A 13144-nucleotide genomic window follows, 5' to 3' on the forward strand; every position below is an offset into this window, starting at 1 on the left:
ATCGTGACGTTCAAGTTCAATGGCCCGAGACTACTACAGTGCGTTTTCTTGGTCATATAAATAATCTAAAAATATGGCATAGTATACAGGTAGAACGAGATGAAAAAAGTTTCGCACGATGAAATAAGTTTCATATAGGTATAAAACTTGTTCACACTGTTTGCAGCGTCAGATAGTCTTCTCTGATCGAGGGACATAAAACTGCCAATGGCACTGAGAAAACCTCTGATCGAGGGCGGGCAAATCACCAAACACTCTGCCGTACGTGTAGGTTTCCGGAGCTCTGAATTCTGATGCATGATTGGTCTGTCCCGCTCCGTGCCTCCGTGTGCCTGCCGTGCGCGCGTGGCAGCTGCGAGTAACTCGACGCCATGCATCCACCGCGGTCCGCGGCACATATCACACAGTGATCAGTCATCACTCATCAGTCGACCGAGGACGTACGCGTACGTGCGAGCCAGCCCAGGGGGGACTTGCATGGTGACTGAGCGTACGGGTACGGGTGCGGTGCACCAGGCGTCCCCCGAGGCCCGCCTGGGCGCCATGAATGAATGAATGAGAGGCGGAGGCGCGGAGCAAGCGCGCAGAGAGTGCAGCAATGGCGCACAGTGCATGCCGCTAGCGGCTGCATGGGGGCCGGTCCCGCCCGGGACTCAGGATTCAGGACGAACCTAACTCCGGTGACGATGCTACATCGGCACCACAGATAAGCCAACAGTACCAACGAAAAGCTCGACCACGGACACGGACGACTCGTTCCTTCGTCCAGTCCAGTAGTACCAGTAGTAGTGCCCACTCTCTCTCTCTCCCCTACTCCGTACTGGGTGTCGTGATAGATAGACGTGACGTTAAATGGAAACAGCAGGGACGTCACCTCCAGACCGCCTAGCAAATCTACGACTAGCAAAAGCATCACAGGCAGGATGACAAGCTCAGCTGTGAGTCTACACCAGTACAGTACGTACACACGTACGCACACTGTATCGCAATCTTTTGCGTCGCAGCGACCGTATCTAGCCCGTATAGCCGGTAGCCTTGCCCTCTATCGGGACGTGACACGCGTCCCGTCCCGGGACCGCGACTGACACCCCCTCGACGCGACGACCGTATCCCGGGAAATCTACTGTACGTGACAATCCTGGCCCCCCCGCTGTACTGTACTGCTCCCCTTGGCGAGGGGAGAGCGAAATTGTCCCACATGTCATTGGCGATAGCCCCGGGCCCAGAGGGGTCCCGTGACGGAGACGGGCCTGGGCCAGCGCTGTGCAACGTTGCGTCGCGTCGGTAGTGGTGGGACCCAGACGGATGCCCGATTGTTTATTTGGGGGTCCAATTATTAATGGGCCATCTGATTCTGGGGTCGCTCGCGCTCTCATGCACTCCATCCCGTTGGTTGATGCGTACTCGTCCCAACGGGGAAGATTGCCTTTCTTTCTATGTTTATATTTATTTTGGGTCTGTTTAGAACCGGAAAATTTTTTCTATTCCTACGTTTTTCTGTGAAATTAAATTGATTTCTCTGAAATTCCTGCACGATTCCTGCGAAATACATGTGTTCCAAACATGCCATAATTAGAATTAGAATGTACACAGGAATTAAGAGATGAGGAAATAGTTTACATTCAGTAATTAGAGTGTTAATTAAACAAAATTATAATGTAGCTGTCCATACTAGTTAAGCTGGGACTGGGATGCAATGCATGTGTACTGAGTAGTTACCTGGAACTCTTAAAAAAGAACAGGGATTGAGATATCGATTACCAATAAAATAATTTTCGCGGACTAGTTATTTTGGTCAATTCTCATTACGATCAATGTATGCCTACTTGATAAATCAGGATATTTTTTCACCAATAAATTCATTGGAAATTGAAGCTCTCTTTAAGGTAAAAATCTTCTTTTAGTCCCTCCAAAGAGGTGTTATCTTAACAAAGGACAATTTAGCTAAGAGGAACTAGACTTATAGCCAAAAGTATCATTTCTGTGATTGCCATAAAACAGTTAAGCATATTTTTTATTGCTATCATGTTAAGACTATTTGGAATATTGTTTATATAGCTACTGGGTAACCCACCTAGATCTACTGCTCACATGCTTAGAGACTACCTCGGGGTGAAATGATCAATGGATGGTTAGAGGGGTTGAATCGCCTAATTTGAAGTTTTTCACAACGCTTAGACAAAGCGTTCGAAACAAAGATGACCCTAATGAGCACTACTTTCTAACTATGATCTTGCTAGCCTAGGTTGAGCACAACTAAACCAATCTAGCGATCAAGAGAAAAAAAAACTAAGGCTATGCCGCTAGGAATTGTAAACAAGCTAGGCAAGCAAACTATATGAACACAATCTAATATCTCTACACTAGGAATTGTAAGAACACAATATAAAGCACAAGTGAAGAGTGAACAAACCACAAAAATGAGGACATAAAATATATCCGGTTGGTTTAGTGGCTTGCCGTCAACCTACATCCACGTTAAGGCGAGTCCAAGGATCACCACTCCTCTACCAACTCAACAACCCCTAAAGGACGACTCCAACATGAGTGCTTGTGTATGAAACTACTCAGTCAAGAGGTACTCCAACAAGCTTTGTATCAACTATAATTGCCTTTTACCTCTCTGATGGGGAATGAGCATAAGAGCCCCTCACAATCAATCTCCGAAGCCCTCACACTCTCCAACTGAGAGTTATCACAAGGCTTGGAATGTTTCAAAAATCACTTTTGATCAACAACCAACTTAGGAGAAAGACAGGGAGTATAAATACCAAGGCCAAGAAAAGTAGGGATTAGAGCTTAGAAACAAGCTAGTTGTGGGACCTGTAGAGTACGAAACTTCCACATATAATTGCAAAAACTTCTGCAGTTGTGCAAAACATCACAAGTCACCACATGAAAAACGACATAACTTTTCACACTGAACTCTAATATGATCTTGGACTCTACAAAATGCTTGTTCAGAGGGCTATCCATCCTAAGAAAGAACAAGCTAAAAGATAAAGTGCAAGTGTTGTTGTCAACACGGAAATTTGGTCACCGTGCAGGACACACGACAAGCCTAAAAAGATCTGCTTAACTTCAATGCAAGACAAGTCGGCTTCGAGTTCGTGAGGCGTGCCGATCAATTGACCTTACAATTGAAAAGGAGAGAAAAAATCATCAGTAATTTAAGGTGAAACATGTTGTGTTGTTCCAGACAGTTCCAATGTATGGCTAAAAAGTCTATCAGATAAGGCTATCGACTAAAGAGTCGATATCTAGCAATAAAGCAATTGAGATAAACATCATTGGCTAAACAAAGCATAATCAAAACAAAGCACTTAACCGACAAGTTTGATGAAAAGAGTATAACATGAAGACAATCATCTATTTTAACATAAACAAGTTTATAAACCGTCTAGATCTAGTTCATTATCGTTATCAAACATGAAAGGATCAAGATGCCCAAGAGGGGGGTGAATTGGGCTAATTTTAAAATTCTTTGCAATAATTAAACCCTATGGTTAGCCCACTTCACCCCTTGTGCCTAGAAAGTGTTTCTATTGTTCTACCGCACAAAAGTTTAGCAACATATGTCTAATCCTACTCTAGTATGGTAATTCTATGAATGTAAAGACAAGAATTAAATTGCTCAAAGTAAATGCTTAAAGTAAAGAGAGAAGGAGGAACGCGGCGATATTTTGCTAAGGTATCGGAGAGTCGCCACTCCCCACTAATCCTAGTTGGAGCACCCGTGCAAGGGTGTAGCTCCCCCTTGATCCACGCAAGGATCAAGTGCTCTCTACGAGTTATTTCTTCGACACTCCGTCGCGGTGAATCACCCACAACCACTCGCAACTTGAGTTGGGTCATCCACAAGCTCCGTCGAATGATCACCAAGCTCCCAATCACCACCAAGCCGTCTAGGTGATGGCGATCACCAAGAGTTACAAGCACGAACTCTCACTTGACCATGACAAGCCTAATGAGAAGGGTGGATGCACACTTTGCTACTCTTGCTTTCACTAATGAGGCCACTTTCTTGGATTCTTAAATTTCAATCACCTCACTAGGACCTTGCTCTTCTTGGCACTCTCAAGGGTGTTTCTCAGCTGTTGGAATGAGCAAAAGTGATCCCTTGAGTGAATAGAGGAAGTATTTATAACCCCTCATTCAAAACGAACCGTTATGTGCCACTACGGGGTGACCGGAAGCTCCGGTCAAGGTGACTGGACGCTCTGGTAAGTTCTCCCTGCAACCAAGCAATTAAGTTGTGACCAGACTCTGACCAGCGTCCGGTCAGCACTGACCGGACGCGTTCGGTCACAAAAACTGCCCTCTCGAACCTTACTGATGTTGACCGGACTCTGGCACCCAGCGTTTAGTCAATAGCCAGAACCTGATCAACGTTCGGTCATCACTGACCGGACACGTCCGATCAGGATTCTCCCTCTCTAGGACCTTACTGGAGATGACCGGACTCTAGCACCCAGCGTCCGGTCACATTTCACTCAGCGTCTGGTCACATCCAGACGACTTCACCCTGATCAAATGAACTGACTGAACTCTGCGCCAGCATCCGGGCACACTGGAACCAGCATTCGATCAACATTTGACTCTCCATTCACTTCTAACTCGCAATCATATGTGAATGAAGTTTGCTCCAATTGATCTAAGGGCTATTTAGGAGCTACCTAGTGCTAGATTTGATAAGTGTACACCACACCTAACCCACTAGACTCACCTAGGTCAAGCTACCCATCCATACCCCCCTTAATAGTACGGCCAAAGGAAAAAAAGTTCTAAACTACTCTAAGTGTCTCTTGAAAGGTCCTAATGGCTAGAGGGGTGAATAGCCTATTTAAAATTTTCTACAACAACACTTAACAAACCGGTTAGACAATTATGAGACGAAACGAATGTTGTGCTAGCCTACTAAAAATGCAAGCCACCTACCATAATTATAGTTTATGTAGTTTCTATCCACACAATAACTATGTCACTACACTCAGTTAGCGTGCTCTCAAAGGCTAACTAAAGAGTCACACTAACTAAACTAACAAGCTCTAACAACTAGCTACACTAAAGAGCTTGACAACTAGTTTGCGGTAATGTAAATAGAGTGAGCAATTTATTTATACCGCCGTGTCGAGAAAGGAGCCAATCAATCACAAGAATAAATACTAATGAAGACCAATCACCTCGAAATCAAATGATGAACACAATGATTTTTTACCGAGGTTCACTTGCTAGCCGGCAAGCTACTCCTTGTTGTGACGATTCACTCACTTGGAGGTTCACGCTCTAATTGGCATCACACGCCAAACCATCAATAGGGTGCCACCCAACCAACACAAAATGAGGATCATATAAGCGACGAGCAATCCACTAGAGTACCTTTTGGCTCTCCGCTGGGGAAAGGTCAAGAACCCCTCACAATCATAATGACCGGAGTCGAAGACAATCATCAACCTCCGCTCGATGATCCTCGCTGCTCCAAGCTGTCTAGGTGGCGGCAACCACCAAGAGTAACAAGCGAATCCCGTAGCGAAACACGAACACCAAATGCCACTAGATGCAATCACTCAAGCAATGCACTTGGATTCTCTCCTAATCTCACAAAGATGATGAATCAATGATGGAGATGAGTGGGAGGGCTTTGGCTAAGCTCACAACGTTGCTATGTCAATACAAATGGCCAAGAGAGTGAGCTTGAGCCGGCTATGGGGCTTAAATAGAAGGCCCCACGAAATAGAGCCATTGTACCCCTTCACTAGGCACAACACGGGGTGACCGGACGCTCCAGTCATATTGACCGAACGCTGGACCTCAGCGTCCGGTCACATGATGCATGCCACATGTCCCTCTCTTCAAATGCTGTGCGCCCGATCTCAACGATCAGAAGACGACCGGACGCAACAGCTAACAGTGACCGGACACTGAACCCCCAGCGTCCGGTCGTTTCTAGTAAGCTTCCAAAAATGATTTTTCCCGACCGAACGCGTCCGGTCATGCTTGACCAGACACAGCCAGTGTCCGGTCACATGGTGTCTTCCTCTGTGCTGCCACGTCAGCATGACCGGACGCAGCCTTCCAGCGTCCGGTCGCTGAGCGACCCAGCGTTCGGTCATGAGACCAAAACGCACGCCCTCTGCTGCCACTGATCGAACGCGTCGGTCCAACCGAGACCAACGTCTGGTCACTTACAGTGACCTCCATCCTTTCCGTCTAGGGCGCCGGTAGCACCGTCGGATTGTCCGCACTCTATGGGCGGACACTCCGCCGATGAAGTTCTTAACCCTTACTCAAATGTGCCAACCACCAAGTGTATCACCTTGTGCACATGTGTTAGCATATTTTCACAAACATTTTCAAGGGTGTTAGCACTCCACTAGATCCTAAATGCATATGCAATGAGTTAGAGCATCTAGTGGCACTTTGACAACTGCATTTCGATACGAGTTTCACCCCTCTTAATAGTACAGCTATCAAACCTAAATGTGATCACACTCTCTAAGTGTCTTGATCACCAAAATAAAATAGCTCCTACCATTTATATCTTTGCCTTGAGCCTTTTGTTTTTCTCTTTCTTCTTTTTAAGTCTAAGCACTTGATCATCACCATGGCATCACCATCATCATGTCATTATCTTTATTTGCTTCACCACTTGGAATGTGCTACCTATGTTATGATCACTTGATAAACTAGGTTAGCACTTAGGGTTTCATCAATTCACTAAAACCAAACTAGAGCTTTCATCTCTTCAACACCAAACGACACTTAGAACTAGTCCATCCTTAACCTTGTCGTCCATCCTTTGAAAACTGAAACGATTTCCATCGTAGGGGCATGACAACCATGATTGCCCAATCAATTGACATTACCGTGACCTAACTTAATTGTCTCTGCAAAACACACGTTAGTCACAATAATCTTGTATTGTCATTAATCATCGAAACCCAACTAAAGGCCTGGATGCTTTCAAAACAGTTCAAAGATGATGCAGCGTTGATAAAGACAATAAAATAAAGCCATTTGACTTAAAAGGCTCATCTCAAAATAGATTCTCGCAAACATGCTGTGAAGTGAAAGCGCAAGCTATCGGCTATTTAGCCGGTGCGGCATAGGTTATGTATAACATGCGATCAATCAACTATTTAATACGAACAAATCTATAGACTAGCCAGATCTAATCTATTACCACTACAAAATAGTTCAATTTGATGCAATGTTGGCAAAGATAGCAAATTAGACCTAGCAAGCCGGTAGATTTATCCATAGTTCAATAGAAATCGTGAAAACTTGTTATAAGCATGCAAGCACAAGCCATTGGCTATATATACCCGACCTCCCCTTATATATCGAGGTAGATCGGGTACATGGCGGTTTGTAGGAGTTAACATATGGTCTACATGCACCGGTATCCAAGAGCGTCTTGTAGCGGCGTGGATGGACCTTGGCGTTGTCGTGGAGCCGAAGAAGCTCTGGGTGTCGTCCGGCTCCTCTATTCCGGCACGCTGAGTGTCAGGCTTTGTTGGCTTGGACCAGCCTCCACCAGGTGCATCTTTTGGAGGCTTCTTGGCGGTGAAGGCATCAAGCTTGAGGGGATGACGAACGGGCCCGGAAGCCCTCGAGCCCCTAAAGCCAACGAAAGGATTTGTCCCGTTGTGTCACGCCCTGTGCGTGACTCTGTTAGAGAAGTGGTTGACAGCGTTGCGCCTGCTAGGCAGCGCTGGGGAGCCCCCGAGCTACGGAAGCTTGGGACGCTCGTCTCCGGCCCGAGCCTTGGCTAGTGTTGAAGGCCGGGAGGGGGCCAAGGATTGGGGTCACACTCCGGTCGATCGGGAGTCTGAGGCTAGGGCGAGCCCCCAAGTTCTGAGTAAAGGCGGAGGGCGTGCTCGGGCTCGGCCCAATCTTTAGCCGGAAGGTGCATGCGAGTACCCCTGAGGTGTGTAGCCCCGGAGCCTCAGGGCGATCCTTGAGGGATCGGTCGGGAACCTTTGACCCCGAGGCTTAACATATTCTATGTTAGGATCTCGTCAGCTATCCATGTTTGTCTATCTTCGCATATCTTGATTCTTTTTCCCTAATCTTGTTTCCGCCAAAAAAATTTAGAAATGAAAACACAAGATAGGTTTTTCTGCTTGTTTCCGCATGTTTTCATTCCTACAACCACCTAGGTCATGTTTATTTAGAACCTATTTGAATTCATGATGTTTTTTATTTTGTGCTATTTTTTCTATGAAAATAAATTGATTTGTATAAAAAAATATAATTTCCGAGGCACTTGACTTTCCGCCGCCTGCTATGCCGGCGAGCGGCGGCCACGAAGACACGAACACCTGGCCACGTCGGAGCTACCCGGTGCCTAAGTACAAATAAGCCCCCCCCTGACCCCGGCCAGGGTCTCTACCGCACGCCCTGCCGCGCGCCCGCGCCGTAGCTCGCGGCCTCGCGCCCTATCCTCGCAGGCTCGCACCACAATCACACGAGCAGACAATCACCAACCCCCTTTCTGTCTTTCGCTTTCACTGCTCACCATTTCGCGTCCTTGCCTCGCCCTCTCGCCGTCGGGGGCATCTCTTTTTCACCTCCCTCCCCCCATCTGCCACGCACCTTTGCAGAAAGAAAGGCGCCCCGAGGTAGAGGTAGAAGAGGTGGAGCCCGGTAGCCGAACACCTCCACCAACAGCAAAGCACCACCACCAGAGCCGAGCGCACAAAAGCGCGCGGCCGGGACGCCGGGACAAAGCAACGGGCAGACTGTACTGCCCGCTGCTGCAGCTACCCTTCCAGCCCCGGCCAGGCGCTCGCAAAGTGCGGAGCCGTCCTCTTCGCTCGTGGTCTCTCTCCGCGCTCTCGCTCCAGGTCGTGTACGACCCTCCCGTCCGTACGGACCCCGGCGCTCGTGCGCGGGCGACATGTCTTCGGCGGCGGGCGGTGGATACGGAGCCGGCGGCGCCGACCACCAGCACCTGTTGCTGGGGCAGGCCGCGGGGCAGCTCTACCACGTGCCGCAGCACAGCCGCCGCGAGAAGCTGCGGTTCCCGCCCGACCCGGCCGACTCGCCCCCGCCCACTGCCTGGCCGGCGCCCCCACCCTTCTACTCCTACGCGTCCTCGTCGACGTCGTCCTACTCGCCGCATAGCCCAACGCTGGCGCACGCGCAGCTAGTAGCGCACGCGCTACCTGCAGGCGCCGGGGCCCAGATCCCAAGCCAGAACTTCGCGCTCTCGCTCTCTTCGGCGTCCTCGAACCCTCCGCCCGCGCCGCGGAGGCAGCTCGCCGCGGGGGTAGCCACGGGGCCGTACGGCCCGTTCACGGGCTACGCGGCCGTCCTCGGGCGGTCCCGGTTCCTGGGCCCCGCGCAGAAGCTGCTCGAGGAGATCTGCGACGTGGGCGGACGGCCCCCGCACCTGGACCGGCGCTCCGACGAGGGTATGCTCGACATGGACGCCATGGACGTGGCGGGGGACGTGGACCACGACATGGACGGCGGTGACCGCGCTACCGCTGAGGCGGTCGCTGTCTGCGGCGCCGAGCAGCAGTGGAGGAAGACCAGGCTCATCTCCCTCATGGAAGACGTGAGTTAATCACTACGATCCGCCTTCCCCAGCTTCTTGATCCTTCAAAGAAAAACACAGCCTTTTTCTGCTTTTGTTTCATATCGCAATTATTTCTTCGTCGGCGAGAAGAATCTAACGAACACACCTCATGGTCACGTCACGGAGCCCACATCCTGGTTGAATCTTTATTTACTGTTCTGGTACAGCTTATTTCTTGTGCTTGTGATTTGATGATAGTAGATATGGATTGTGATTCGAGCTCTTTCGGATATGTTTCTTTGGAATATGCATCAAATCATTGTTCTGCACTGTTGATGTTGAGCGGTTTCCATTCCTTTTCATTTTTCCCTTGTGAAAACTAGCAACTTGCTGTGAAGTTCTTGATGAACAGAATTGCTCAGCAGTTCAAAGCATGAAATTGGAACATCAAAATATATCAGGGTTCTCTAGTTTTATCCGATCCCGTAGAAACTTTCAAAATTACTACTCGATAAGATTCCTAGAGTTTTTGTCTTCTTTCGAAAGGATGCCATATGCATCAGTGTAACCTGAAGAAAGATTCTGTTTATCTGGTCACCACTCTTTTGCTAAAATAATTCTATTGTTCACGGTTGTAATTTTGCCAAGCAAAGTACAGTACGTGCTAGCATCTTGATTCCTAACATACACTTTGGTGCAGTCTTGTCTAACGGGAGGAAAATAAATTCTTGCTATGTCTTATATATGCTGAACTTCCTGAGTTTATTGGCTGCACTAAGTAGTTATTAGTTAAGTACTAAATTTTAGGTGTGCTCTACCTTTAAACTCAGAGTCCATGAACCTTGCAGGTTTGCAGGCGATACAAACAGTACTACCAGCAGCTGCAATCTGTGATCTCCTCGTTCGAGACCGTTGCGGGGCTGAGCAACGCAGCCCCCTTTGCTTCCATGGCTCTTCGGACAATGTCGAAGCATTTCAAGTGTCTGAAGGGGATGATAATGAGCCAGTTACGGAACACAAGCAAGGTCGTCGCCAATGATGGTATTGGCAAGGACGATATGGCAAACTTTGCGCTTATGGGTGGTGGAGCAGGCCTCCTGAGGGGAAACAATGTGAACGTGTTCGGCCAGCCTCACAACATTTGGAGGCCTCAAAGAGGGCTTCCTGAGCGTGCAGTGTCTGTTCTTCGCTCATGGCTGTTCGAGCACTTCTTACATCCGTAAGTATATGAATGTCGTATCTGCTGATCTTGTTATCTTTGAAGTATTTTGGTTTTGGTGAAACTGATATTACAAAACATGATACATAGTCACATGTGTACTTGTAGTTGCTATTGAATTCGGGTGTAGAGCATTAGTACTTGAATCTGGTAACCATTGGGTAGAAAAGACATGTCATGATGATATGCTGCTTGCGCAACATGATCATGATTACTATTAGTGAGAGAATCATGAAACAATGCGAGATACGGGATAAATGCCTACATAGTTCCAACCGAACCAATGGCCAAATTCTTTGCTTTATTGGAAGTTTTTTTTCTTGTGCATGCACTTATTTTTTTGCCAGTGGTTAGTGCACAATGGCCACTGCTAGTGATAAGTCCGAGTTATGTTTTCACGGATGAGAAGTACTATGCTTGAAATTTTCTTTAGAGTCGCAAATCGTGAAATATCATTGATGTTAGTTCATTACTATCTGATTACATATTCTTCCCTCAAATTGTCAATAGATGTTCATTGTTTAAGATTTCCTCGTGGAGCCCACTTGTTAGTTCATCCTTATTGTACTTTGTACAGCAGCTTGAAAAATCCTTATATGCAACAACCTTAGACATGTACAGAAGTCTAGGGTAATGTTGTCATTATACTTGCAGTTTTTGTGATCGCCCTCTGGGGCCTCCTGTGCCTCCAATGGTGGATGCACATGGGGGCACATGCCCTTAAGGGCAAAACTCCGCGTCCTCGTCCATAATTTTGGATTGATTGTTACATCTGTTGGAATAAAGCCTTGCATCAGAATGGAGTTTGGTTCTGGTTGTGGAAACCTACAGGACCATTTGCGATCTTTCTGGTGTTGTTTAGTCTCATGCACTAGTGGTTGGACAAATTACTCCTTAGCGACTTTCGAATTACATGCTATATGTAACTTTACTCCTTAGCGACTTTTGAATTACATGTTATATGTAACTTTTATTTCAGTGAGTTTGTTCGAGGATTGTTTGATCACTTGCTTTCACGTGCCATTGTGCTGCTATCAGCTGTGCTTGCTTGGTTCTCTATATATCCTAGTTCTCATGTTTGGTGGTCATTTTTCAGGTATCCAACTGATAGTGACAAGCAGATGCTGGCTAAACAGACAGGCTTAACAAGGAACCAGGTAAGTTGCCATGAATGTAAAACTAACAATACTACTAGAATTTTACCATCAGCAATGTTTTCAACTGTCAAAACAAATATGTTGTATTAAAACATTATTGTGTCCCTGATAAGCCCGTGAATTCAATGAGCAGGTGTCAAATTGGTTTATCAATGCAAGGGTGCGGCTCTGGAAGCCCATGGTGGAAGAAATCCACAACCTGGAGATGCGGCAGCTGCAGAAGAACATGTCGGTGGACAAGAATCAACTCGGCATGCAGCAGATTCAACAATCGTCGGACAGCAGTGGGAAGCCTTCTGACCCTTCAAACTCTCAGCGTGGGCAAAGCAGCGGCATGACAAGAAACCTCAGCTCTCCGGCATCATGCCATATCCAAGACGAGCTCTCCCAGATGCCCCACGACATGCCAGGCCAGGTGAGCTTTGCTTACAATGGGCTCCCCACGCACCACGGTCTTGCGCTGTCACATCACCAGCAAGCTGAAGCAGTCAGCGCCGGCATTGGTGTTGGTGGCGTGGCTGCCGCCGGCGGCGGCGTTTCCCTCACACTTGGCCTTCACCAGAACAACAGGACCTACATTGCCGAGCCCCTTCCGGCCGCGCTCCCGCTCAACCTCCCGCACCGTTTTGGGCTGGAGGACGTGAGCGACCCCTACGTGATGGGGTCATTCGGCGGCCAGGACCGTCATTTCACCAAGGGAATAGGCGGCCACCATTTGCTCCATGACTTTGTTGGTTGATCTCGATCGTCTTAATTGGAAGTGTTGTCAGCATGCATGTATTGTATTATTAGGGGTAGGACAGTCGAAGAGACCATTTGGTCCATGCATCCAAGAATGCTGTCGATATTTGACAATGTGAGGGCTATAGAGGGCATGACATACCGTTGAAGATCTGTTCCAGTTGTATGTTGTAGAGTTGAACCCTATTTGTTCTAATCCCAGGTGATCGATTAAGCGGTGTTGACACATTGTACCACTATTCCTTTGACATGCAATTGAAGTGAAGGTTGAAAACAGTGGTTAATTAGTTCTTGCTCCTTTGCAGCTAGTCCCCAGTGCTCCTGGAGGTTGAGATGAGATGTTTTTTCACAATAATTTACAGTGTAGCTTCATTGTGTAGCCCTAAAGTATGACTGCTGGGATAGTGGACAGGTGGTAGCCTTATCTTGATGTTGGATATATGTAGTTAGCCTTTCCATGTACTCCATTAAACTAAGAAAGCAGGTTGGTGGCAGTATTAA

At 47.6% G+C, this 13144-nt stretch overlaps 1 protein-coding gene across 1 annotated transcript; it reads left to right on the top strand.

The window, feature by feature from the left end:
- Window positions 1–8416: 8416 nt before the first annotated feature.
- LOC136516837 (BEL1-like homeodomain protein 9) lies at window positions 8417–12919 on the top strand. Its single transcript, XM_066510328.1, has 4 exons — window positions 8417–9565; window positions 10375–10745; window positions 11842–11902; window positions 12036–12919. The coding sequence occupies exons 1-4, from the start codon at window positions 8903–8905 to the stop codon at window positions 12639–12641; spliced, it is 1701 nt and encodes a 566-aa protein (XP_066366425.1). The 5' UTR covers window positions 8417–8902; the 3' UTR covers window positions 12642–12919.
- Window positions 12920–13144: the final 225 nt, after the last annotated feature.

The sequence above is a fragment of the Miscanthus floridulus genome, chromosome 17, assembly GCF_019320115.1.
Source record: "Miscanthus floridulus cultivar M001 chromosome 17, ASM1932011v1, whole genome shotgun sequence".
Lineage (NCBI taxonomy): Eukaryota > Viridiplantae > Streptophyta > Magnoliopsida > Poales > Poaceae > Miscanthus > Miscanthus floridulus.

Coding starts and splice junctions, on each gene's coding strand:
- LOC136516837 (XM_066510328.1), top strand. CDS start 8,903: ATGTCTTCGGCGGCGGGCGGTGGATACGGAGCCGGCGGCGCCGACCAC. Junction 10,746..11,841: donor TTCGAGCACTTCTTACATCC/GTAAGTATATGA, acceptor GTCATTTTTCAG/GTATCCAACTGATAGTGACA. Junction 11,903..12,035: donor CAGGCTTAACAAGGAACCAG/GTAAGTTGCCAT, acceptor TTCAATGAGCAG/GTGTCAAATTGGTTTATCAA.